This window comes from Rhodamnia argentea, chromosome 1 (genome assembly GCF_020921035.1).
Source record: "Rhodamnia argentea isolate NSW1041297 chromosome 1, ASM2092103v1, whole genome shotgun sequence".
NCBI classification, from domain to species: domain Eukaryota; kingdom Viridiplantae; phylum Streptophyta; class Magnoliopsida; order Myrtales; family Myrtaceae; genus Rhodamnia; species Rhodamnia argentea.
Window position 1 is genome coordinate 3,292,249 of NC_063150.1, and position 27,454 is coordinate 3,319,702.

Below are 27,454 nucleotides of genomic sequence, written 5' to 3' on the forward strand. Positions count from 1 at the left end.
GGTTTTTACTATATGAAGAAAAATGTTTGGGAAATTGTTGTCGCGGTTGACACAACTTAGGATCTTTTGGTCGAGTCTACGTGCGGAGGAAACGATACAATCATTGCATTATCCCCCGTATGAGTTTTACATACATTGAGTATGCGAAAAATGAACCCGTTGGATATTTATAATAAATGGAATCTTTTGATATGACAGTAAGAATGATTTTTTTTTTGTCGAAACAGTAAGAAGGATTTATTTTTATTTTTTTGGTCAAAAAGAAGGATTTAGATCGTCTAAAAATAGGGAGTAATTTCATGTGGCACAATTAATCTGAACCGTCCAAAATTTATCGTGCCAACATGTCAGCCTCTCAAAAGATTAATGAAAGAGGAAGGTAAAGATGCATGAATCATGCCGTAAATTTAGGGTAAAAAAATTAGTTTAAGGTAAATTTACCACATATTAACTAATTTAGGGATTTCACTGGTCAAAAAATAGTTTAAGTAAATTTGTTACAAGCGTATAAGTTTAGGATTTTTCGTAGCCAAAAAATAATTTAGGATAAAATTTGTCACATGTATACCGGTTTGAGATTTTTCATATTATTAACCATTTTAAATAAGGGTTTGAAATGTCAATGCCAATCTCATATAAGGGCATGAAGTTGCCATGGTAGTTTCAAATAAGGATTTGACATTGCCAGCCAACTAAGTATTCTGGCCGATCAACGGCATTTTCATCTAACGATATTTTAATTCCAAATTATTTTTTATTTTTTAGTTTTATTATTTTGCTTTTCTATTTTTACATTTCTTCTTTTTTATTGTAAGGGTGTGGCTTTCGAGGGCGGCCTCGCCCCGGGCTCTTATGGTCGGCGAGGGAGACCCTTGCCCAATCCTAGCCACCGTCGAAAAGAAAAGAAAAAAATAGAAAAAAAATCAAATAAAGTAAAAGAGGAAAATGTTCTTGGCTAATTGGAAGGTCAAGCCCTTTCTTGAGACCGACATAGCTTTATTTGAAATAAAGTCCACTTTATGTTTCTTTTTTTAGAAAATGAGGGTACTTCAAGACTTTATTTAAGAAAATGACAGAACTTCAAGCCTTTAATTATAATTTTTCCCTAGTTGTATGACCATTTATTTTTGGCAAGGGTTGTAAAATATGTAATGGTTCCTAGAGAATTTCTAGCAAAAAAATAAAAATAAAGAGAGAGTCTATAGTAAAACCTAACAATTGAATGAAGATTAAGTAGAAAGGATGACCATTCGATTTTTCTGAAAGTTCAAACAGTTAGAAAATGAGCCAAGAAAGAAGATGGAAGAAAGAGATTAAAGAGATTATTTTTCATCTTAACTTTCGTACACATTAGAATTTCATTTCTAGCTCAATTATTGCCATAACAATAAGAGCTAATTAAGCATAATCAAAACTGTTATTAGACCTCAAGTCACGGTCCAACAAATTATAGCCAGGGAAACTCAATTTTTTTTTCTGTTCGCCGCTGAAACTAAAAGCATGATTTAAGATGCGTGCCCTAGTCCAACAAGTTTCAAATTGAGAAGGACAAAGGCTCTAGCCCCTTCTATTTAGAAGCTCAACTCGTTCTTTTGGACAGTGCATTGTCCAACATACCTAATTGGAAACCTTTGGATCTTTTAGCAGTTGTATGCAGATGAAGTTCACAACAGAATTTGTTTGATCGTCCTGATGAAGTTCAATTATTTTCAATAATTCGGCTGAATCACCTCCTTCTCAGGGAGAGCTAATGCTTGTTGGGTGTCATAACTATAAACTCAGCCAGCTCCAGAAAGAAGATCACCAGCATATTTGGCCCGATATACAAGAATATCTTTCATCTCAGCAAAAGAAGACCGAATCCTAAATGGTAACTCAAGCTCCAAAATCTTTTTATCTCGTATTGTCCATGGAGACATCTCATGAGATATGTCATATCAACGGTATTATCTCCCCTAATGATCATGTCATCCCCATAAATAAGAGAAGAATCCGATGATAATCGGTTCCGTCAAATAAATGCAGCATCATATCATAAGGGCTTTGAATAAATTGAGCAAGATGGTCCCACACACTAACGCAAATTCACCTCCAGATGGGAACACACCATAGGAATCCACTAAGAATTACGTACCATGTAAGTACCAACTATTCGAAGGTTAGTTACAAGTACTGCATGCAACAGGATTTGTGGTACATGCAAATCATTTTATGTGCAATCAAGAAAATTTATGTATGTAAGGGGAGAAAAATGATTCCGTATAAGCTTTTATCCACAATTGCTGCTAATGAATACTGTCCTTGAGGTATTTCTCCTTGTATGGTTTATCAACTCAAATGGGAAATAAGAGTGCACCAACATCTCAGCAACATCAGTATAACGATTTTCAGCAATCTGAATCAAAACATTACTCCATCCTCATGGCCCTGCCATTTAGTTGTCCCAAAAAGGCCAGCTTGAGAGATGCAAAAGTCAAGATCCGACCAATCCCTTATAACGAGCATATGCGATTATAATGCAGAATAAGAATGCGCATATGGTTCCAGTCACGATCACGACCTGCCAGCGTTAGGGCAAAGGTTTTTTCTAAGGAGAAGTGAAGTGGAGAAGGAGATGAGAAGATGAAGTTATCAATTAAAGCGTTTAGGCCTACCCATTTGAACATGTACCCATGGTTATCGTTCCAAGAATAAGGTATGTTCATGCCGAAAATGCCAGCAACCAAAGAATAGATGGACAAACAAACAGTTCCTGAACTCAGGAAGAGCTCTAGCTGCAACCACAGACAGAGAGGAGACAAAGAACATCAAATAAATCAATTCAACGACTCCGAACATTAGCAACTAAACAAAGAAGTGAACTACTTGGGTAACCATTCAAAAAAGAGACAATTGAGGACATGAACGTAGACAATGACAGAAAGAAAGAAAGTGACAAAAGCACCTGAATTAGCTGATTCCGGTGATTATCAAGCTGAGGAAAAAGAAAGTACATAGAATTTCAGCAAACAGAAGAAGAAAACATTGATTTGAGCCCCATGCAAAACTTGTGTTTTTCTCCTTTCTACCTATTTAATCCCTTTTATAGAGACATGCTTTGCAACTAACTTAATCAATCCACTCACCTGGATGTTAATGTAGTCCTCTGTGTCATCGATATATTCCCGAAGCTGCACATGTACAACTTAGGCAAATCAAATTTTTTGAAAAACGGACATTAGACAGAAAAAATAAGCCAATTTAGTTACTGAACTGAACCATACACTTGTAGACAAAGGGCCTTATATTGTGGCACCAGTCAATCAAACTCTCAAAGTACAATCATTTTAGTCATGCATCACAAGCAAGCCAGAGCAAGCAAAATGAGAATTTGAATGACTATTTGACCAGAGCACATAATGAATCTATCTGTTCAAAAATATCCAAACTTCCTTAATAACGTGTAATTGACACAAAGTCAAAATGTCTATAATTTATCTGCTACCCTGTTAGAAAAGCAAATCATCATCAAGAGATTGATTTTTATATAGTACAGGACATTCTTGACTTCAATTACAATGACACGTACAAATTTCATTCTCCCAACACCATGACAACTGTTCATTGTTGCCCTGTACTGGTGTACAAAACCTAGAGTCCCTCTAAATGGATTTCAATAAGCTCAAATACAGTAATTAGACAGGTTTCATTCAGCCATCTAACCCAAATGAGCGTGTAAACAATGCTAACGAAAAAGTTCAATGATCATTCCCATTATTATCAAGGATCACAATGATGCTGACAAAAAAGTCAAAATTGTCTCCAGCACAAGCATCGCTAAAATTGATTACCTATCTAAAACATCAATGAACGCACTCTACTGAAGATTTGACAACAGAAAAATACAGGCGAATAGTACAGCAACTAAAAAATCATGCAGATAATTCCCTATCCGAGACAAGTACTTACTGTTGTCAACTTGTTCAATGTGCCATCAATTTGCATAAAGTAAGCCTGAAAGGAAGAAAAAAAGACATTGATGCCCATTCACGAAACAACAGAATATAAAGATACAATCCATAATAATACCAACAGGAAATAGGGTGAGACCTCAAGTAACATTTCCAACTCCTCAACATCATCTTCGTCTCCACGAACTGTTGCCACACTCGCCCTACTGGCACGAGATATCTTCGAGCCAATGGTAGGGGAAGCAGGAAACCAATTTTGGCCTCCTGAACCACTTACAGGGGAAGATGAACCAACTTGTTTTCTTGACAAATACAAGTCAGCCATATCATCATCATCATCTAGTAGTTGCTCAAGCTCATCCCTTACCTGCAGTGTACGACAAATACCTTTCAAGATGTTATCCTCCCACACATCAAAGGTACCATGAAAAAGACATCGGTGTATAGTGACAGAAAAGTTCATGATGAGAGAGAGAGAGAGAGAGAGAGAGAGAGAGAGCCATGTCCAGTAGGAGGGTAAAGGCAATAAGATCTATATCGACTATTTACATATAAATCAAATATTGACTCTCATACAAGCTCATCTAAATAATCAATTGATACAAACAATTTATCATACATAGGATTGTCAGTCAGTCAGTCTAGGCCAAGTCCTTAAAGTTGCATGAGTACATAGAATCAAAAAGACAAGGACGACTCAAATTTTATGTTACACAAGTAGATATCACACTCAGTTGAAAAAGTTGATAGATATCCACAAGGTTAACAATTTCGATTTCAGCAATGACCCAGAAGTACATAATTTTGCAGGGCAAAAAGTGACTCGCGGTACCTTTTGCACCCTCGCCGTTAGCCTTGTCATCGCACTCTTCAATTTACGAACCCTATCCAAGTTACGGCTGCTAATCTACAAAGACCACAGACAACAAAATGCAAATTTAAGATAAATATTTCAAACTGAGATTGAGCAAAGAAATGCGATTGCTGTAGGATTCCAAGCACTAAAGAGTAATGGCTTGATTAGTGCAAAAACCTGTGTATGCAAAAGAAGCAAAAGGCCCATAAGAAGAATTGCGTCATCATGATCAATCCACATTTGCAGAAGCACAATCACGAATCTAGGAGAAATAGCAACTAACAAAATTCAGCGGATCATGCATAACATCACATCAAGCATGCAAAACCAAGGACCAATCTTCAAGATTTCATCGATCACTCAGTCATAAAATCCTTAGAGAGAAGCAGAAATGCCCGAAATTCAACACATGAAAGCTACACTAGAAGAACATTGCAATCAGTAATACACTATCGATTACCACACACAAATTATTATTAGTAACACTAAGAACTACACAAAACAGCGTTCAGCCTCATATGACTCCTTTAGAAGGAGAAGCAACAAAACCAATTAAAAAACCTTAACAGAAGCTTTTTTGTTTGGTTTATTTATTTATTTTTTTCAATGAGATGGGAAAGTGAATCTAGTTACTTTTGAGGTGAGCTCATCTAAAGCAGGATAAGCAGCAGACTCCAATTCAGTAGTACGTGCTCCAAGAAAGCTACAAATTGCCTCCAAAGCTACCTCCAAGGCGCGAAATTCAAATGGAGACTCTGCATTGTATAACCATCATATTACAGCTATCAAAAGATGGCCAGCTTGAAACAAATTCAATTTGATAGAACCAACTCATACAAACCCCATACCATCATCTTCCCCAACTTCAACATCATTCTGTCCATGACCGTACTCGTTTACATCGTCTTGACCCTGGCATATGGCATTTACAGCTAATCGCCGTTGGAGCTCCTCGACAACTGGTATAACATTTATATCTGATGGGTCTCGAAGCAACACCTACAAGCCAATGATGTAAGTGCCATCGCTACTCATTACATATAACATTAAAATAAACCAACCTAGAACTAACTTATTTCTCTACATAAGGGAGAAAGATAAGATATCAAATTCCATTCTTGCACAGCCATTTAAGTACATCATAAGAAAGGTTTCATTTTTTTTCTCTGAGCAAAGCGTGAATATGAGTACCAAGATAGTTATGTAGTTTCACACCCCAAAAAAAAAAAAAAAGAAGAAGAAGAAGAAGAAGAAGAAGAAAAAACTCAATTGAATTAGTCAAAGAAAGATGAAAACGTCCCAAGCTATACCAAAAGTTCTTCCAAAACAGAAGGGACGATACACAGGGCTACCAGACATCATACAAGTACCGCTCCGCTCAATAAGCAGACATTAACCAATAAGAAAAGCACAAGCCAATATGCACTAACCTCTTCAGCAGTGATAATTGCCTTGATATGCTGCAAAAATTTCAAACACGCACAAATAAAACAGTAAAAAAACAAAAGTCAGCACCAATTCAAGCAATTTCAAGAAGAAAGGAGAGAGAGACCCATTTACAAACAAGTCGAAAAAAAAAAAAAAAAAAAAACAAGGACCTCCAAATTGAGAACGATGGCCCTCTCACGGCCAAGGATGGTGGAGGGATAGGACAAGAGGGGGTCGAGGATGCGAAGGTCGCGCGCGTGGATCTGCACGCGGTGCATGATCGCGTACTTGTCGGCGTCGAGCACCGTCCCTCGGCCCGCCGTGTCGAGGAGGATCCAACTCCGCGCCGACTGGCCCTTCTTCTTCGCCGCCTGCTGTGGGTCCGCCGGCACCACGCTCCCTTCTCGAGCCATCTCTAACCATCCCCAGAAGAACACCCCCGGGAGAAAAAAAAAAGGCTCCTAATTTCCCCCCCAAAAACGAAAGAAAAAGACAGAGAGAGAAAAGTGCCCGTGAATCCGACAAGTGGGTCGGCGATTGGGTTTATCGTATGTCTCTCGAAGAATGGCGGACCGGGAGCGGAGAGGCGGCCATTGGAGGAGGACGAAGATGCTTTGGGCAGGGGGTGGCGCTTCGACAGAGTTTACATTGGTGAAGGAATATCTGAAGACTCTCAGCGAAGCAGCGGAATCTATTATAATGGTTCGTTCTGATGTTTTGTATTTTTTTTTTTCATATGGTAATTACCAAAAAAATCAGATTAAGAATCGAAATAGCAAATCAATTTTTTTAAATTTTTCGTGTTTGGTGATTCTTCGAAATAAGAATGGAATCTACGCATTTAAATTTTGGGTTAATAGCACAAAAAATTCCAAACTTATATACTTTTGATAAATTTATCCAAAACTATTTTTTTTTTTGGTAAGGTATCCAAATCTATTTTTTTTACCACAAAAAATCAATTAAACTAGTACATCTATGACAAATTTATTCCAAACTATTGTTTTGACCACCAAAAACTCTAAACTGGTATATCTGAGATAAATTTAACCCAAATTAATTATTTCAACGGCCAAAAATCCCAAATCGGTACACATGTGACAAATTTACCCTCCATTAGTTTCCATTAAATTGGATTGATACAACGAAAAATCTCAAATTGATACGTCTGTGACAAATAGAGGGTAAAAATCTCAAACGTGTACATCCGATAGTTACCATGTGTCATCCAATCGTCAAAATTTAACGGGAACTAACGGATAGTAAATTTATCATATATGACCGGTTTGAGATAAATTTGTCAAAGGTGTACCAGTTTAGGATTTTTAATGATCAAAAAAATAATTTGAGATAAATTTATTATGGGTGTATCAATTTGGAATTTTTCATGGTATTAACCCTTAAATTTTTTGTTGGTTCTAGATTGCTATAAATATAAGCAAATTAATATCACCACCAAACCAAATCAAGCTTCCTTTTCATAGAAACTACCGCATCTTTGTCTTAATTGTTGGTGAACCTTTGCAATTATAATTTATGTATTCATTCATTCCCTTCCTTTTAATTCCATTTTTGCTACCACTTATTTTATGTAACGGACTTTTAGATCGAAAATTAAACTTAAAACTTTGATACGCATTGCTCTTTATTTCAAATTACATCCCAGAGAGGAGAATCATCATTTTGCCGTTATTCAGGGCAACAAAACATGACTTGGCCTCAATATGGAAAAAAATTATCATTATTTTTTTATTTTCTAGTTTTCTAGTTTTTATAGTGTTTTTAGACCATATGAAAAATAGAATAGTTAAGTCTGATTCAAATTATTCATGTAGCAAATATATTTAATTCATAAGTCAACGATTAAAAGCGTGACTAAGTACACTTCCCAAGAAAAACATCAATAACAGCAATTTAAAGGTTAATTTATTGCAAACTTAGTAGGTAATAGGATTCATTTGAGGGTCAAATGTTTCTTTTTTCCCCTTGAAGTAAATTGAAGTTCATATCATCTGGTGCAGGATAGACTAGCAACCGGCCAAGCCAATCTGCATCAACACTGAGACAGTAATCAGCATCGGCATCACCATCAGCCAACTAATCCAACATTCTTAAACAACATTTAAAAGAGGGTTTAAAGGAGCAGGAAGCCGATAAGTGTCATCGACATCGACTCAAAAGCATCATCACCCCTTATCACTTCTCAAACTTTTGATATCATCTTTTGTGTTCGGGCATCCATCTAAATTTTTTGAAAGTTTGAGATCGGGATACTTCACATTTACATAAGGATACGAGATCATTCACATCTACTATAACTACGAATTTAAACAGATGCGGGTCATATTTCGCACTCCTCCTCACGTGTAAGCCGCTCCCTTTCGCATGCTTGACTCAACCCAGCTGGTGTCAAATGGGCCCGGCTCTTATATTTTGTGTGAGCAAATGGAAATCCCATCACGGGTGAGTTTCAAGGGGAGTGGCCTAGATTCGAACAGGTGACATTAGACAGTACACGAGCTTGTTTACTGAAACTGAAACAACAAGTGCTGAAAATTTGAGTATTAGCTCCGTTTGTTTTGTGAAAAATATGACATTTTTGAAAAAATATTTTCTAAGAAGTTATTTAAAAAAATAACAATATTTTTTCGATATTTGGTTGAAACCTGAAAACAGACTGGAAAATATTTTCCACCGTTTGATAAGGAAAATCATTTTTCGTTGTACACACCTTTTAATAATTTTTTATTTTTAAAATATTTTTTACTTTTTATTTTTTGAATTTTGATTTTCCAATTATTTTCTTTTATTTTTCTTATTTTATTTTTATTGTTTTATTTTTTTATTTTTTGTCTTCTACCTTTCTTCTTCGGTTGGCCATCGCATTGTCATCTCCCTCTTCCATCCATCTTTTTCTTCTTCAGCACGCAAAGAAGAGAACTTTCATATGGTCGCCACCTCGAGGAGCCCTGGGTTCGCGACAATTGGCAAGCGAGTCGTCTCTCGGATTTAGAACTCGGCCACGGTTACAATCGACAACCGACAATGCGCCGCCGAGCCTCGCCACCGGCGGGCGAGGCTCAAGCTCGTGAGATTTCGACGGCCGAACCTCGACCTCGCTAGATCCGGCGAGCTCTAGGCCGTGAGGCTCCCTCTCGTCGGCTGGTGGAGGTTCCCTGTCGGCGGAGGAAGAAAGAGGAAGGAGTTGCAAGCTGCAAGAGTTTCTGACATGGGTGGAAAATATTTTCCTTGGCTAGCTTATTTTCAGTAAACCAAATATCGAAAAATTCGAAAAACATTTTCTTGAAAGTTATTTCCATGAAACAAATGAAGCCTAACTAATTACAACCATCTTTTTGCATAATTAATGTTATATACTAAAATGAATTAGGAATCACTACGTTGTCACCTAAAATTTTTAAAATTTTTTTTTGAAATATTTAATTATTCGCCTACATCTAGGTGAGGTCAGGCGAAGCGTCACTGCCCACTCGGAAAGAAGGAAAAGAGAAGAGAATAAAAAATATATATAAAACATAAAATATACGAAAAAAATTAAAATATCATAAAAAATTCTTCACTTTAGCATCGGCTGTGTTGTTTAGGATGACCAACATTTACATAAGCGATTTCTAGCCAAAATTAGTTGTATAGACTCGGTTGACAAAATATGAAAAAGTTCATGACTTAATTAATGGCATAATTGAAATATTTAAGAATAAATTGGCGCAAGTACAACAGATTTACATTTTGATAATTTTCTCGCCATGTCATTATGCATGCCATTTGCTGATTCTGTACTTCATTTTCATACACATGTTATAAGCTCATTGGAGTCCTCCATCGTCTCGCATGACATACACGCACGTCGTTGACTTAAGGATAGCCGGGATGATCTCCTTGCCTCTAATTGAGTTCGCCTACCATAACAACTATTGACATGTTGGCATGGCCGCATGGCTTCTTTTGAAGGGTTATATGGGCACAGGTTTAGATCTCTTATTTGCTGGGAGGATGTTGGCAACACGAGACCATTTTTTTGTTTTTTTGTTTTTGGGTCTCTGCAATAGGAGATTGACTGGGCCAAAAATTGATTCTTGTTTCGTCTAATGCCATTTAAGTTGCAAGAGATGCACTTTCGTTTGCAAAAAGTCTTATGTAAATAGGTGACCACGGGTTTGGCGATCATGTTTTCTTGAAAGTTTCACTAACAAAAGGAGTAGCACGGTTCAGTTGAAAAGGGATAGTGAGGCCAAGATTTATCGGCCCATTAGATAAAGTAGAATTAGTAGGAGATTTGGCATATTGGTTGGCATCACCACCCAAACTTGCCGGTGTACATGATGTAGTCCATATTCCGGCGCTTCGCAAGTACAAACCCATCCCATCTCATATCCTAGACTCTCGAGCAATGGATATTGAGATCAATGAACGAGTACCATACACTAAAAAGCCTATTCGATTATTCGATCAAAAGGCACAAATATGAAAGATGTGGATCCCTCTAACTAAAGTTTCATTTGTTTGGTGAAAAATAAATGGTTTGGAATATATTTTCTTAAAAATCGCTTCTATCTCTTACAAAATTAAATGAACGGAAATTTTTCCATCGTTCATGAAAATATTTGGACATAGATTAGTAGTGATAATGAATATATTTTCCATAACCTAATTATTTTAAGTGATACAAATTAACGTTTTTACAAAAATATTTTTCAAATCATTCATTTTTCATGAAACAAATGAGCACTAAACTTCTATAGCAACATCATGGAACCGAAGAAGTGAATTTGGTTAGAGAAGAGGATGTGGAAAATGAATATTTTTCAGTTATTTTTTTTTTTTGTCAGATACTTTGAATTAATTGCATAAGCAGTTTTTTTTTTATTATAGAAAATCCTAAATTTATTGCACTTGTGCTAGTTCAACCCTAAAACTTTCAATTTGACCAATCAAGTCCTAAAAATTTTGATGAATTGCCATTTAGTCCAGTCAATTTTGATTGAAAATTGCTTACATGAATGCCAACCGTCCTATATGGCACGGTCGGCGCTCATGTGGAGAATTGTTAAATTTATTTAATACTTTTTAAATTTTTTTCTTTTTTTCTTTCTTTATTTTTTCCTTTTTGTTTCGCCGGATTACCGGCGAGGATCGCTCTCTCCCTGCCACAGACAAGGATCGGCCTTGCCCAATATGGTGATGTCGCCCTAGCTCGGGCGAGGGTTAGCTTCGCCAGCATTCCCCCACGCCCAAGCGAGGTTAGTGGCTAGCGTTCGGCAAAAAAAAAAAAAACTATTAAAAAATAATGAAAATCGTCCATATTGGCGTTGGCCATACCACGTAGGAAGTTTACGTTCACGTAAGTGATTTCCAATCAAAATAATATACTATTGACAAACCATCAAAAGGTTTAGGACTCAACTAACTAAATTGAAAAATTTAATACTGAATTGACATAAATACAATAATTTTAAGACTTTCTTGATAATTTCTCCGTTCGGAGTTTCAAGGGCGAAATTTTTAAGGGGGTAGAGTTGTAATGCTTGAAACTTTAGCACTTAGTCACACAATCCCATTTATTCGAGGTTTAAAGCTGTTGTAATGAATAATGATAGGTACAGGATATCCATGAGATACGAAGTTCGGTCATTATTGATTCGCGAGGTTTGCTAATCACTCGGATATTTTACTAAAAGTACGCATTGTCCCCAAAATTTCAAAAGGAGAATTCAATTAGATCCTCCAAAGGACCAAAGCGTGATGACTTCGTCAGTCTCACAATCTTTTTATTTGCATGAAAAATTAGAGGGCAAGCTTGACATGTGGATTCCACTAAGTCATCATTCCATTCTCGGTTGGTCAGCCAAGAGAGAGAGAGGGATGATTATGGAGTTGAAGTTTTTATTTTCTTTTTTTGTTCGAAGGAATTGAAGTTACAACTCCACCATAAAACGTCTAAGTAAATTCGACTTCCTTTTCAGTTTCATTTCACGGAGATTTTTTTTTTTTCATTTCATGGGGATTGATCTTATGCATTCGATTAGATTTTTTTTCCCTTTTGTCACATGAAGAACTTCATTATTAGTGTAATTAAAACATTCTATCTTTAAAAGTAATAATAAAAGAACTTTCCAAAAGAAACCCAATTCGTTTATTTGGAATGAAGATTTCTTTTGCTTAAAAAAATCCGACTCAAAAAAATGTCAAACTTGTTGACCTAGAGAAATTACTAACAGCAGTAACGATAATATTCCAACTATTAGTCGCACCTTTGCTCATCTTTAAATTACGGAGAAATTAAAGAGAGGTCGACAACATTAGCAGAATAACAACCAACACTTGTTTATGCAACAATTTTCATTTGTTGAGAGCGCGCAATAGAAGTCTTACCTGTTGCTGGGGATATCGCCGAGAGGAAGCCCAAGTTTGAGCCCATTTCACTCAAAAAATTAAGTCAATGAATTCTCTACCACAACTGACACATGCATCGAACAAATCTAACCATTGGCTCTGATACCGTTTGTTTGGAGTGCGCAACAAAAGTGTGATAATCATGTGCCCACATGCAATTGAATATGTTGGGTGAATGAGAACACAATAATTAGTAAGTCCACCATCCAAGAAGGGGGAATTAAAACCAACATTAAAATAAATAATTGCCTCCAACCTTATGGTCTAACCTAAATTGAAACTTGCATTAGCTGTCAATGGACGACTTTTACTTAATTTAATCAATAGAATGTGCATCGGCGAATTGACTTCGCACTTACACACTACACCAATTCCATACCACCTAGTAATGACGACGGAATTTTCCATTAGAGGACAAACTGCAAGTAATTTAAAAACTGGTTAATGATCTATTTGGTAACAAGACGAAGACCAAGAAAAGTCGGGTAAGTCTACTTTAACTTCTGAACGAAGGCCAAGACGAAGGCCAACGATCTACACTTCGCTCACGATCAAATTATCTGAAAGTCTCCCGTTATGGTTCGCCTCTTTCGGGATGGATTAAACTGAATACATGTGGCGCATCTAAAGGTAACTGTGAATTTGCAGGAGCCGGAGGATTACACAGAAATGAGTGGAGTGATTGCCCGGCGGTTTTACCTCATTTCTTAGAATATGTTCGTCTTTAACAAGCAGAACGTTGGGCGTTATGGTTGGAATTGACCATTGCAAAACGACATGATTTCCATAAACTCATCATTGAGATGAATTCCAAAATTATCACCGAAATTGTTAACCGAGAGAGTATAGCGAATAGCACGGGATTAGCGCTACTCAAAGATATCAAAAGACTCATGGGCTCTCTTTTTGAGTTCAAAATCCATCATTTTTTTCGGAAAGGCAATCGACCTGCTGATATGCTTGTCAATATTGGCGTGGCGAAGCGATTGAATACTACGTTTTGCTTGCAGCCTCCTACGGAATTATCCTATATTTTGTTTAGTGATAAAAGTTGGGACCGTAGACTTTAGACTTTAATTTACTTAGTTTGTATCTTATGTTCATCCAAAAAAAAAAAAAAAAAGTCAACCCCATCGAAATGCTCTACTTAACTGACAAAGAACCACGAGTAAATTATGAATCAGACTCTTCCTCATCAAACACCAACAAAGGACTTTCATACCGTAAGCTCCCTCAATGGCCACACCCTATGGTCAGCTGTTCTTTCGAGATCACACCCATCACAGCAAGATCTTCACGATCATTAATCCCATTTCACCTTCGATTACGTCTATAAGATTCTCGTGTGGAGGCCTAACGAGAAGAGAGAGCCCAGCGAACGGTAGACTTTTCATACAAAATGTATCATCCAAGAGTGAGTCCTTGTGCATTGTTCCGGCTTGGACTGCAATCGAAGAGCCTAGCAACAACTTGGCGAGCACATGGGAAGGGATCCAAGGCCAGGGCGATTGGGTCAGCTTGCTCGATCCAATCGACCCCCTCTTGCGGGCCGAGCTGATTCGGTACGGGGAGATGGCTCAAGCGTCCTACAACGCATTTGATGCCGATCTGCTCTCCAAATATTGCGGCAGTTGTCGGTTCAAACCAACCTAGTTCTTCCATTCTCTCGAGTCTCCTCGGGTTGGATACGAAGTGACCCGTTACCTCTATGCCTCGTGCAATATCCATGACCGTCCCCGCTTCCTGAAGAAATCGCTGTGGCGAGAAGGGTGGAGCAAATCCGCTAATTGGTTTGGGTACGTCGCTGTGCCGGACGATGAAATGTCGAAAGCTCTAGGACGACGGGACATAGCCATAGTGTGGCGCGGCACGGTGAGGAAGCCTGAGTGGATTGCGGATGCCATGTACAGCATGAGCCCGATCAGGCAAAAGGAAATCCCCTCGTGCAATATCCATAAAATGTCAAGCTTGCCCTCTAACTTTTCGTGCAAATGAAAGATTGGGAGACTGACGAAGTCATTACGCTTTGGTCCTTTAGAGGATCTAATTGAATTATCATTTTGAAATTTTGGGGGCAATGCGTACTTTTCAGTAAAATATCCGAGTGATTAGCAAAACTCGCGAATCAATCATTTTATGTCCTATAATAACTGAGCTTAATATGTTTCTCATATATCCCGCAACTGTCATTAACCGCTTAAAACCTCGAATAAATGTGTGACTAAGTGCTAAACTTTCAGATATTACAATTCTACCCTCTTAAAAATTTCGTCCTTAAATTTGAGTAACATGTGAGACGATGGACGATTCGAACGACATGAGCTTATAACATCTTTATACTAATCAAATACAGAACGACACAGCAATGTATCCAAATCAATTGGGAAAATTGTCGAAAAAGGTCCTAAATTTATTGTATTTTTGCCAATTCAGTCCTAAACCTTTTTTTTTTGTGTCAATTCAATCATAAACCTCTTGTATTTGTGTCAATTCGGTATTGTTTGTTCGATTTCGGACGTCCCTCCAGGCAATCGCGATTAGAAAAAATGGCGTAGAGAGCCGGTTACGCAATGAAAAGCTGCGAGCTTGCTGTTGGCATTGCTTGCTCGATCCTCCATGGCTGGGCCATGGCGAGGCAGCTGGCACCAATTGGAGAGGAGGGCCGGCGAGGTGCCGTCGCAGCTGAGCAACGCCGGGTGGGCGACGCGGAGCTCGCCCAGCGACGGTGGCGATGGGCTCGTGCAGTTGGAGGTCAATGTCAAATCGACGAGCCTCATCTGTGACAGATTTGGTGAAATCCATGATTCATCTGCTGATAAATCTTTAGCGCAGCAAGGAAAGCACCACCACCAAGAAAAACAAATTTTTTGGCAAGCTTAGGAGACTGGTTCTGGGACGATGGTCTTGATGATAATAGGCCTCCATCATCAGAAAAAATCGAACCTCGAGAAGCGGACGTGAATTCTACTCTTCTGATTCAACGTGGGCTCCAGGTTGCTGCGGATTTGGCTGGAAATCCAGCTGGACGATGGTGAGGCTTGGCCGTGGCCGGGCAAGGCCGAGCTCGTCCAGCTACGGTGGCTTAAGTGGCTGACCAAGACCTCCAGTTGGTCGCCAACAAGGAAGAAGGATGGAGAAAAGGAAAGAAAAAAAAAAGGAAAAAATATTATTTAAAATTGCCCCGTAAGCGCCACTTGGCACCCACATCATCGTCTGCTGGAAGGACTGAATTGACACAAATATAAGAGATTTAGGACTAAATTGACATAAATGTAAAATGCTTAGGACTAAATTGGCAAAATTAAAAAGTTTGTAGTAAAAGTGCAATAAATTTAAGACTTTTTCGACAATTTTCCCCAAACCAATTAGCCGATTCGCTCCACCCTTCTCATTAAAAAAGAGAGATGATAGAATTAAAGTTACAACTCCACCATAAACGTCAAGTAAATTCGTTTTTCTTTTCAGTTTCATTTCACAGGAAAAAAAATCCAAATAATTTCTACGTAACATATGAAAATTAATTCAAAAACAATAAGAGGTGGCATCACATACAACTCAAAGTGGAGACAATTAAGAGGGCTTTTTTTCCGAATTAGGATAAAAAAATAAAAATTACCAAAATAGGTTAAAAAAACATATTTATCAATTTGGGGTCCGTTTAGCAGTTTTATTGCTTAGCGAGGCCCGCTCGGCAGCCAGATTGCCCAATGGACAGACGGCCGGCAAAGAGGGGGGAGGCCCTCTCCCGCTTAGCGATCACACCGCCGAGCGGGTAGGGGCAAGCGAGATTACCAAGCGAGGGAGGGGGGTACCCCTCTCACGGGTGCTGCAGCACCTTTAATCGGATGTTGCAGCCCTTCATGGGCGCCGTGGAGAGCCTTCGGCTTTGCTGCCTCCCTCACTCAATTCTCAAAATTCTCCCTCCTTTTGCACCCTAAAAAATTTTCCTCATTTCACTCAACTCTCACACTCTCCCTTACTCAACTCACGAAGTTTTCCTCGGAGAATCCTCCCTCGCCTCGCCTCGCCTCAAAACACCCTCTCTCTTGGACGCCCTTTCGTTGCTATCATTCATTTTTTCTCGCTCTTGCTATTCATAAGCCTCATTTGCTCGTTGAAGGAGATCCCCCTCACCTCGGGTGCCTTTATTGATGTTATTATAGGTTGTAAGTGTTTTTATTTTATTGTTAATATTTTCGTTATGTTTAAATTAATTTGCGAATTTTTTATTTTGCGGAAGTTGAGACAAAAGCAAAGTCGGTGACCTTACTCGGTGCTTTCTCTTAACAGTTTGAGCTATTCATTCGGCGCATACTTACCCTCGATAGTTTGAGGTAAATTTCGTAGTAGTTATTTTTTGCAATTTCGTAAGTATATATTTATTTATTTGGTCATTATTTATACCTGAATCATCTATGTTACTTATAGTTTGTTAATAATATGTTTAATTTTTTGCTAATGTTTTGATAATAGTTATAATGTTTACGAATTTAGGTAAATAAAAAAAATCTCCCTAATCTCGTAAAAATAAATTTTTTGGGACTCATTTTTGCAACTATATCCATATTCATTTTGGCGATTTTCAAAATATTAAAAAATAATTTTAGGAGTTTAAAATGAATTTTTGGGAAAATAAAAAAAAAAAGTGATCGGATGGCCCGAGAAGCGCTGGCTGGGTTTGACACGGCTTGAAAAATATTTTTTTAATAATTTCAAAATTCAAATAATAAAAAATAGAAAATAGATTAAAAAATGTAGAAAAATCATAGAAACTTCCAAAAAAATTATTTAAAAGTTTGAAAAAATAGGAAATGACCACAATCAACTGGCCATGGACCATTGTGGGTATTTGAGTCCCGATTTTAAAAAAATGATGATTTTTTGGGTATTTGGCCATGGATCTTCTGGCAAATTGTCTCCCGAAAAAATTGAAAAAATTATGAAAAAATCCTAAAAAATAGGAAATGGCCACAATCAACTGGCCATGGACTATTTTGGGTATTTGGCTAGGTGACTTTAAAAAAAATGATGATTTTTCTCTTCTGGTAAATTGTCTCCCAAAAAAATTGAAAAAATTCTAAAAAAAAATCCTAAAAAATAGGAAATTGCCACAATCAACTGGCCATAAACTATTTTGGGTATTTTGGCCAGAGATTTTAAAAAAAATTGATGATTTTGTCTCCTAAAAAGCCTTACATGATATTGACAACCGACCACCCGAGAAGGATTGGGCGGCTAAGCATAGACGTTGGATCACTATGTGGGACGGATGCGCCGAATATATAGTCCATAGTGATCCTTACAACAGAGAAACTTCACTTTCATTTATGATATATGGAGTGGTTCCGTAGACATATATGAAAGTAGATTCCTATTACGGGAGCCGCAATGGGTTCAATGGTTCGTGCAAACACTTTCAATTTAATTCATTAATTATTTTTTAATAGCATAAGTTATTAGCATTTGATAATTTTTATTATTTTTGATATCATTACCGGGGTGATGTCGTCGAACAAATCTTACATATAATAAATTCACGTCCATCTCGTCAGATTTGAGCAGATGTTGGGAGGATAGCTAGGGCAATGCTATATGTCCGGAATGAGGAGAGACGGCTAACAATGATGCCACCACTCCAACCAGCAACTATAACAGCATCCGTTGGGCCGCACGAGGATGACCCACCTTCACCTGTTCGGCCGATTCGGAGGATCCCTCAAGCTCATCTAGTTGGTGATGTCGTCCCTCACACCTTGAAGTATTATATAACAAATTTCGCTCCGAGGTTCACTCTAGAGTTAGGCCAAACAGATTTCGATCCAAGATTCACCTACTTTATCGGCCCATTTCCCAAGAGATCCGCTTTTGCATTTCTTGACAATCCACGACCATAGACTCCAGCTACTTTTCCTACTACATATGGATCCGATTTCTCTCCTTTTTATCCAGGCCTTCCTACAGTAGGATATGTACCTTCTAGGCATGACATATTTTCACAAGATATGCCTTCATCATCTACACATCCTACTTAGTTGGATCCTCGTCCTTGTCGATACAATACTAGACCTACCCAAAGACTGAAACAACTTGATTGTGGAACAGGAGGTCATGTGGGAAGACGACATCGTTAGTAGGTGTAATTGCGATTGACGATTGTTATCTATTATGAAAATTTCATGTTTTTCATATATCTCAGCACTTTTATTTTATGAATATTTTTAATTAATTACATAATTATTTATTAATTATATATATCTTAATTAATTATTGATAATTATGTTATAAAAATAAGCTTCAAAATAAAAAAATTTATAAATAAAATAAATGTTAAAAAATGGCAAAAAAAAAAAATTACGAATTTAAAAAAAAAAAAAAAAAAAGGTCTTGCGAACGGGGGGCCCGCTGGCCTAAACGTCGAGCGGACCCCAAACCGATAAATATATTTTTTTAACCTATTTTGGTCATTTTTATTTTTTTATCCTAATTTGGAAAAAAGCCCCAATTAAGAACCTACACGGCGGGTATAAAAAGACCATACTAGTCCAAAGCACGATCGTTGCGCCATACGCCTATTATTATTACTACCCTCGGTTAGTCAACTTGAAGTGTCATCACTATATGTCTGCGCTTATAAAATTCAATTATATATTTTGCGAAAAAATATGAAGATGGAGAAATATCGAATGAGAGTATGAAGAACAATGGATCTTTCTCCTACACAAATGTATTTAAACCCCGTGCGCCCCCGGCGTAAGAGATTAACCTGTAGAACTCGAATAGCACAATGAATATGAGATCAGTGAACCCCGTATGCAATTTATGGAAGTCAAGAATAATGAAACATACCCACATTAGATTAGATTAATAAACCATTGTATTACCCCATTTGATACTTTGACTTTAGCCACGTGCCAACATGCAATTGAATACGTTAGGTGAATGAGAACACAAAAAATTGTCCTTCACCATTTTTGACTTTAGCCACGTGCCAACATGCAATTGAATACGTTAGGTGAATGAGAATACAAAAAATTGTTCTTCCACCATAAGTTCGCCACACGAAGGGGAATTGAGGCAACATTTAAAATAGTGAATTGCATCCAACCATAGGAAACTTGCATTAGCTGTCAATGAACGATTTTTGCTTAATTTAACCGGTAGAATATGAATCGTCCAATTGATTTCACACTTACGCTCTACACGACTTCCATGCCACTAATTAATAAAGTCTGAATTCTCCATTAGACGACAAACTGCAAGTAACTTTGAAACTGGGCCCCGATCTATACTTTAACGAGACGAAGACCAAGAAAAGTTAAGTAAGTCCACTTTAGCTTCTCAACAAAGTCAACCCTATCGAAATGATCTGCTTAACGGACCAAAATCATCTTGTGTATTACGAATCAGACTCTTCCTCATCAAACACCAACAAAAGAGTCTCATACCATAAGCTCCCTCCATGGCCACGCCCTATGGTCAGCTGTTCTTTCGAGATCACCCCCATCACACCCATCACAGCAAGATCTTCACATACAGTAATCCCGTTTCACCTTCGATTACGTCTATAAGATTCTCGTGTGGAGGCCTAACGAGAAGAGAGAGCCCATCGGACGGAAGACTTTTCGTACAAAATGTGTCATCCAAGAGTGAGTCCTTGTGCATTGTTCCGGCTTGGACTGCAATCGAGAAGCCTAGCAACAACTTGGCAAGCTCATGGGAAGAGATCCACGGCAAGAGCGATTGGGTCGGCTTGCTCGATCCAATCGACCCCCTCTTGCAGGCCGAGCTGATTCATTATGGGGAGATGGCTCAAGCGTCCTACGATGCGTTCGACCCCCATCCGCTCTCCAAATATTGTGGCAGTTGTCGGTTCAAGCCGAGCGAGTTCTTCCGTTCTCTCGAGTTTCCTCGGGTTGGATACGAAGTGACCCGTTACCTCTATGCCTCGTGCAAAATCCATAACCGTCCCCGTTTCTTGAAGAAATCGCTGTGGCGAGAAGGGTGGAGTGAATCGGCTAATTGGTTTGGGTATGTTGCTGTGTCGGACGATGAAATGTCGAAAGCTCTAGGACGACGGGACATAGCCATAGTGTGGCGCGGCACAGTGAGGAAGCCTGAGTGGATTGCGGATGCCATGTACAGCATGAGCCCGATCAGGCAAAAGGGAATCCCCTGTCCTGATGGAAACACCAAAGTCGAGTCGGGCTTCCTCCATGTCTACACCGAGAAGGACGAAAATTCCAGGTTTTGCAAGCATTCCGCACGGGAGCATGTTCTCCAAGAAGTAAAACGACTGATACAGAAGCATGCCGAAGAGGATTTGAGCATTACGGTCGCAGGTCATAGCCTGGGAAGCGCTCTCGCGATATTAAGTGCATACGACATGGCAGAGACGGGGACAGACATTAAGCAGGACGGCAAAATAGTCCCCAAGTGTGTGTTCTCGTTCGCTGGACCACGAGTCGGCAATGCCGGATTCAAGAAGCGGGTGGAGGAGCTAGGAGTGAAGGTACTGAGAGTGTTGAACATTCACGACAAGGTTCCGACTGTGCCAGGTATGATTTTCAATGAGAAGGTGCCTTCCATGATGCGAAAAATGCATTGCTACTCGCACATCAGCACCGAGCTCGCGTTGAATCACGAGAACTCGCCCTACTTGAAGGACAAAGGCGATCTGTTGTGTTATCATGACATGGAAGTTCTTCTTCATCTCCTGGATGGGTAAGGGGAAGGGCTGCTTTGCTTTGCCCAACTCACATTATGAAGTTCATTTTGTCCTTCATTATCGAACTTAATATATTATATCTTGCACTCCATGTTTCGTCCCTTGTCGCTACTCAGTAATGGTAGGCACAATTAAGATAAGGTAAAATTCAAGACTTGCTTTATATTTTACTCAATGTGAAGATGCAAATAGGTATAAAGGGAAGGGGCAGAAGTTCGAGCTCGCCAGCAAGAGAGACATAGCGTTGGTGAACAAAGCGACAGACTTCTTGAAAGACGAGCTCCTCATCCCACCAAAGTGGATGCAACTGGAGAACAAAGGGCTTGTGAGAGGCCAGGATGGCCGCTGGACGCAACCGGAGAGGCAAGACTTGGGAGATCACTTTGAATGCGTTAATCTTGTAGCTGGCTTGGTCTAGATGTGTGAGCCAAGTCTATGTCATGTTGTTAGGGTGAATAATTTGATAATTTGTTCAGTTTTCTTGGAGTTTTAACTCTCTCTCACTCTGTTCTTTAAACCCTAAACAAAGCCATTGGACTCTCTCTCTCTCTCTCTCTCTCTCAAGTATGATAAGTAGGATTAGTAATTGGGAGGGATGCTATTGGTTAATGACATGACATGTGCCACTTCTTGGAAAGTGGAACGATTGCCCACTCTTTGATCTTTCCCCTCCTTTGTTCCTCAGGAGTAGTCCTCTTGTTCTTCTTTTTGTCGGCAATTGATTCTGATGGATAGAGTGCCCAATTCTCTTCTTGCAATAGATCTATTATAATATGAAGGACCATATCATAGTGATTTAATAATGTGTGTTCAAGAAGCAAGCAAGACGAGTACTCATATCAACGAAAGTATTGGGATCCTTTGTACTTATAAGGTAACTTCACTGGATAAAATTACCCGCTAGACTAAATAACTTTGGGGAAATTTATCCCAAAATACAAATATTAGAATTAGGTGCACAAAATAACGTAATAGAGAGTAAAGACAAGAAAGATAAATCAAAACCTAATATTTATCCTGGTAGATGATTCCCATTATAATTAGCATCTCTCACCTCTCTGTTACAACTCTCAATTATAAAAGAAAGAGAAAATATATAACATCAGATGCTATTCGTGGGCTTAAACCCAAACTACCAATAAAATACATGCTCAAACTATAAAATTTCTCTGACGTCTTCCTTAAGACCCTCGCTGAGGCAGCTTTCGAAGCGGGACTCCCATGTCTTCCTATTGATGGGAAATATAGATCACACCCCAACTACAAAAACCACAACAGGTATCTCTCTCTCTTCCCCTCCTCTCACAAAGAGCCACCGACCTAACACCCGGGTAATGCCAACGCTTTTACCCGCAGCCATCGCTCAAATCACAATACTATTGTCTCCCAATGACCATCTCCTGTAACCATCATCAGCCGATGTCTTGGTTTCCATTGCCCTCTATCCATGAAGACGAATAGGTTGCACGCGCCATCTCGCATATCGATGGCAATCCTAGAGCGGCAACGATGTTGAGGTCTCGGCTAGGATCTTTGAGGTTGGCAACCTCAAGGCTCTAGTTGTGAGCCTCGGATGCGAGGTTGAGGCGTGGCAAACACGTGCTCGATCGACCCGATGGCTCGAGGTAGAGAGTCCATGAGACAGAGGGGGAGGGAATGCGACAAGGTTGGGCATGGCCAGTGAAGTGGGTGGCTACTCACGCGGGGGTCGGCCACAATGACGAGACCTAAGAAAGCCTTCACTTGTAGAAAATAATCATGTAAGGGTCCTTCAAATTGAAATTGGTTTCTGCATTTATACTACTTACTCGCTTATCCAGTTAGTACATGGTCCACCCAATTCAAATCTCAACATTTGAACTCCAGGATATGATTTCTCCATTATTAAAGTTTCACACGAGACGACTCAAGCAGAAGGATTAGAGTTCTCTCTATTTAAAGGGCAAATCGACATCTCTACTCTATTCCGTTAAATAGAAAGGAAAACGTTCCACTTAAAAATCAATAGCTGACAGCCGGACATGTGTTTTACTTTTATTTTTCCTCTTCCTTCCCCGGTGAAACCCTCCTTCTCTGGGGTGTTTCCCCCTTCTTCGATCCAGCGTTTCCTAGGTTGCTAAAGCTTGAATGCCGGTTCTCATCGTATTACTTGTGCCTGCAAGTTAATAGCCGTCAGAAGAATGGAGAATGAAATTGATGGGGAGCTACGTTGGCTGCCCTTTGGAGAAGTCTCGGTGTTATGTGGACGGAGGATTTTGTCGCTAATGTACTGGAGAACATTATCCTTATTTTCATTTTACTTAACTAAATATGCAAAAAAAAAAAACAGATAATAAATTGAAATTGCCAGGTTCCCGAATATCCTGGAACCTGTGATAGGGTACATTCCGGAGTACGTGGGATAGGTTCTAGGTTTCAAAAAAATGAGGAATCTGTTCTAGCAAGTAGGCACCTGAAAGTTACAAGGAACGTGAAACCGCTTACCTCTATTTGATTGTCATAACTTTTTGAAAACGTTCACCAGCACTTTAGAGTTCCGGCATTTGAATAAATATTTTAAAAAATGTAATGGCACTAAAGTGATTAATTGAAGATCATGACATTCAAGTGAGCGTTTTTTTTACATGTTATGACACTCGGATTGGTCGAAAAAAAGTTATAGAACTCAAGTAGACCCCGAAAATTTTTATACTTGTGGTGTCTTTATCATGCCCCGGGATCAACCCCGCCACCGCGGTTATTGCCATGGTCTTGACGTACTTGTGGACGGCGCCAATGCCCATCATGAGCGACGCCATCAAGAGCAGGCCTTCATCCGCACCCAACACGGCGGTGCAGAGCCACTAAGCTTGCTTCGAGAAGTCGACAATCTCAACCTCTTGCTGGAGCAATTGTTTGGCTTGAACCTCGAAGTCGACAACCTCAACCTCTTGCTCGAGGGATGGTTTGACTTGTCCCTCGAGGCCAACGACCTCAACCTCGACCTTGTCTTGCTCGAGGGATTGTTTGGCATATCCCTCGAGGTCAACGAGCTCAACCTCAACCTCTTGCTCGAGGGATTCTTTGGCTTGTTTCTCGAGGTCCACTTTGAGGGGAGGAGGAGTAGGAAATTGTTGGGGGTCCTATGGTTGAGTTGATGGTGTTTTCGCCATTGTTGGATGGAGAGAAGAGTTAATTATTAGTTGCATGCCTTAAAGTAATCATGTAATAGTTAATGTTAGTGATTTTAATTGTACTTTCAATTTCATATTTAATTAATGGCAAAGATGTATTCATTTATTTGTCTTGTTATTTAGATGAATGATTCCACAAAATCAGTTGTGACTAAACCTATTCTTGAGATGTTGAGAATATAAGTGACAAGTTCACGGTTAGATTGAATCTTTAAACTGTTCCCGATCGATGGATCATTGAGTGGATATTAATAATCCTATTGAGATCGGTGTGTTCTTAACTTCACCATTAAGTATTGGATACTTAAGAGAATGACAAGTCACAAGTCATTGGGTGTTATAATATCCAAGTTAGAACACAGGTGCTTGTACCAAACAATTTCACTGAATATGATACGGATTGAACAATTAGCAACATGGAAGCTTCGAGCGTGATCAATGTCTAATCGGTCATGATTTAGTCTTGTGTAAATAAACCTTAGACCTAAGGCACAATGTTGACTTGTGTGTTGGATGGCTATGGTTCACAAGTGCGCATATTGCTGGTTCGTTGATCCGTCTTTGCACTTGATGGCCATAGTTCGTTCACATAAGAAGTCATACTTGCTTGCAAAATTGAATCGGTCTCCTTGTTACATGCAAAGTTGATGTCACATGCAATCTAATCATGACATTGCATTGAAATCCTCGGCCGGGGTTGTAACCGAGAATAAAATGTTCATGTCTTGTATAAATGCATGCCAATTAGATTTTGCATATGGTCGAATTGGTGGCTTGGCAAATATTCTATGGCCTTTGTTCGATCGGGACATGGTAAGACAGAGAGATTGAATTATACTGTAGCCAAAGCTGATAGGTTCATTATATTCTTAAAACATTCACATTGTTTGGGTAGCCATGACATATTGGTTGATGTTACTCATGGCTTGTAGGACTTGGAGATTGATTGGGACAGTCAATTCTCTTGGAAGTATTAATGTGTTAGTGCATGTCTTCTTGTCAGCTCGGTGATGAATATAAGGATATCACATACCATAACCAATACATGACGATATTGAACGTGAAAGACGGTATTGCAAATATGTTTGCGATCACGACTATCGAATTAGTCAAATTGAAATTAAATTAAATGAGATTTAATTTAATTTTTATTCTTGGTCTTGAACGTACGTGCGTTTAGGCACTATATGAGCAAGTTTCGGTGAAACTTGGGGAGCAAGTTTTCGCGAAACTTGATGAGCAAGTTTTCATGAAACTTGGAGAGCAAGCCTTGGACCTCTATAAATAGCCTACTCCTCTATTTCTCTCTTATCTTGAATTTTGTATGATCACCCAAGAAAGCTGTCCCTCCCTCTCTTGAACTCTCACTTGCCGACGCCTCTCTTCTCTCCTTTAGCCCCGATGCCGGCGACTCTCTTGCTCTAGCCCTTGACGACCTTAGCTCCCTCTCGTTGAGCTCTTTAGGCTCCTGAAGTGTTCAAAGGGTGTGCTTTTTTTTTATGAGAAAAGGAGTTTTATCAGTTTTGTTCTTACGGTGACCAAAATTGAGAGCACCGGAGTAATATTACCATGAGATTGCTAGTACAATAAAGGTGGTGATTTCCGCAAGTTCCTTCTTTCCGTTCGTCGTGCGATTGGTGGTGTGTCCGAACTAGAGGTCCGATAAATATAGGGCTTGAAGAACATTCGAACCAATTTGTTTAAAGCACACTACGAGAGGTAATTCGCAAAAACCCTTTTGTTTAATTTGATTTTCAATTGAAACGCACGAATGATAGGTTTCTTTATTTCCACTGATTTTTATTAGTAATTTTTGCCCGTGCATGTTCCGTGCAAACCTCAACATTAATATGAGGAAGCTCTAGAAATGAAAGGACTATTAGAGAGGAAGATAAGAGGGCCCGCAAGGGTATTCTCCCGGAGAGGCTATTTATACAGAGACATGCAGCACGGTTTCGTATAGTTGGTGTGATCTCATTTGCGAGTAGACTTATTTCTTTGAGTAAAATGACTTTGAAATTCACGCAACCGAGTCCTAAGCTAACCATACATGGCATCAAGCTATCCAAAAATTCGGGCATTTCCCCACGTTAGAACATGAAATCAACCATATCCCTAAAAGAAAACTGAAGTGCTTTTAGTGTCGACGATTACACGTGTGACGGCGTTGAGTTGATGGTGTTGTTGCCCCTTGTTGGATGGAGAGAGAAGAGTTAATATGAGGAAGCTCGAGAAATGAAAGGAATATTAGAGAGGAGTGTAATCTCAATTGAGAGTAGGCTTATTTCTTTGAGTAGAATGATTTTGAAATTCACGCTACCGAGTCCTAAGCTAACCAAACATTGCATCAAGCTGTCGAAAAATTTGGACATTTCCCCACGTTAGAACATGAATCAACCATATCCCTAAACAGAAAAATGAAGTGCTTTTATGACTATACTCAAGGCGAGGCACATGCTACGGCCGTGCTTGAAGAAAGATTTTCTTTTTTTTTTTGGGTCGAAGAAGAAAGGTTATTATGCATGAAAAATTATGGTCGGTTACTATATGAAATGGATGAGTGGGTGGTTATGAATTTCGTAATGGCACCTTTGATGCATAAGAGATCGTAAAATTGCAAATGTCATCGCTTTCTCATAATCATTTCGCTAGATTATACTTAATTTTAGATGTGAAAGTGTTTGTTTGTTTAGGGTACATACCAAATTTTGAAAGCGGGCAATAACATAAAGAACTAGCCCTCATGCACACGATTACTTTTGTATATTATGATAATTATTGGACAATTGGATTTTTATCCTAGCACATGAAAGATAAATGGATTGAATCCAAGACTTGAGCTAGAGGGACGGACTTACTTATCATTTGAACAACCCCTTGGGGTCTACAACAATGTACTTGCTCATCT

General features: G+C 38.9%; 2 protein-coding genes across 3 annotated transcripts; one reads left to right on the top strand and one right to left on the bottom strand.

The window, feature by feature from the left end:
- Nucleotides 1-2,118: 2,118 nt before the first annotated feature.
- On the bottom strand, nucleotides 2,119-6,878 carry LOC115748767 (magnesium transporter MRS2-I-like). 2 transcript variants are annotated; one of them, XM_048283205.1, is made up of 11 exons: nucleotides 6,405-6,878; nucleotides 6,237-6,266; nucleotides 5,655-5,805; nucleotides 5,440-5,561; nucleotides 4,783-4,857; nucleotides 4,069-4,317; nucleotides 3,949-3,993; nucleotides 3,126-3,170; nucleotides 2,945-2,974; nucleotides 2,655-2,774; nucleotides 2,119-2,560 (listed from the first exon to the last, which is right to left on the bottom strand). In XM_048283205.1, the coding sequence occupies exons 1-11, from the start codon at nucleotides 6,645-6,647 to the stop codon at nucleotides 2,474-2,476; spliced, it is 1,197 nt and encodes a 398-aa protein (XP_048139162.1). In that variant the 5' UTR covers nucleotides 6,648-6,878; the 3' UTR covers nucleotides 2,119-2,473. The 2 variants fall into 2 exon arrangements, with proteins under 2 accessions (XP_048139162.1, XP_030541242.1); XM_030685382.2 differs by having other exon boundaries at nucleotides 2,316-2,560; nucleotides 4,090-4,317.
- A 6,961-nt stretch (nucleotides 6,879-13,839) lies between these two features.
- LOC115748751 (phospholipase A1-Igamma2, chloroplastic-like) lies at nucleotides 13,840-21,829 on the top strand. Its single transcript, XM_048283340.1, has 3 exons — nucleotides 13,840-14,094; nucleotides 20,294-21,369; nucleotides 21,566-21,829. Exons 1-3 carry the CDS (start codon nucleotides 13,885-13,887, stop codon nucleotides 21,789-21,791), a joined length of 1,512 nt encoding a protein of 503 aa, XP_048139297.1. The 5' UTR covers nucleotides 13,840-13,884; the 3' UTR covers nucleotides 21,792-21,829.
- Nucleotides 21,830-27,454: the final 5,625 nt, after the last annotated feature.

Excerpts from the sequence above, each read along its gene's own strand:
- LOC115748767 (XM_048283205.1), bottom strand. The coding sequence starts at position 6,647 with ATGGCTCGAGAAGGGAGCGTGGTGCCGGCGGACCCACAGCAGGCGGCG. Across the intron at positions 4,318-4,782 it reads TAACGGCGAGGGTGCAAAAG|GTAAGGGATGAGCTTGAGCA; the intron begins GTACCGCGAGTC and ends CGTACACTGCAG. Across the intron at positions 3,171-3,948 it reads CATTGAACAAGTTGACAACA|CTTCGGGAATATATCGATGA; the intron begins GTAAGTACTTGT and ends GTACATGTGCAG.
- LOC115748751 (XM_048283340.1), top strand. The coding sequence starts at position 13,885 with ATGGCCACACCCTATGGTCAGCTGTTCTTTCGAGATCACACCCATCAC. Across the intron at positions 14,095-20,293 it reads GCATTGTTCCGGCTTGGACT|AGTGAGTCCTTGTGCATTGT; the intron begins GCAATCGAAGAG and ends GTGTCATCCAAG. Across the intron at positions 21,370-21,565 it reads CTTCTTCATCTCCTGGATGG|GTATAAAGGGAAGGGGCAGA; the intron begins GTAAGGGGAAGG and ends AGATGCAAATAG.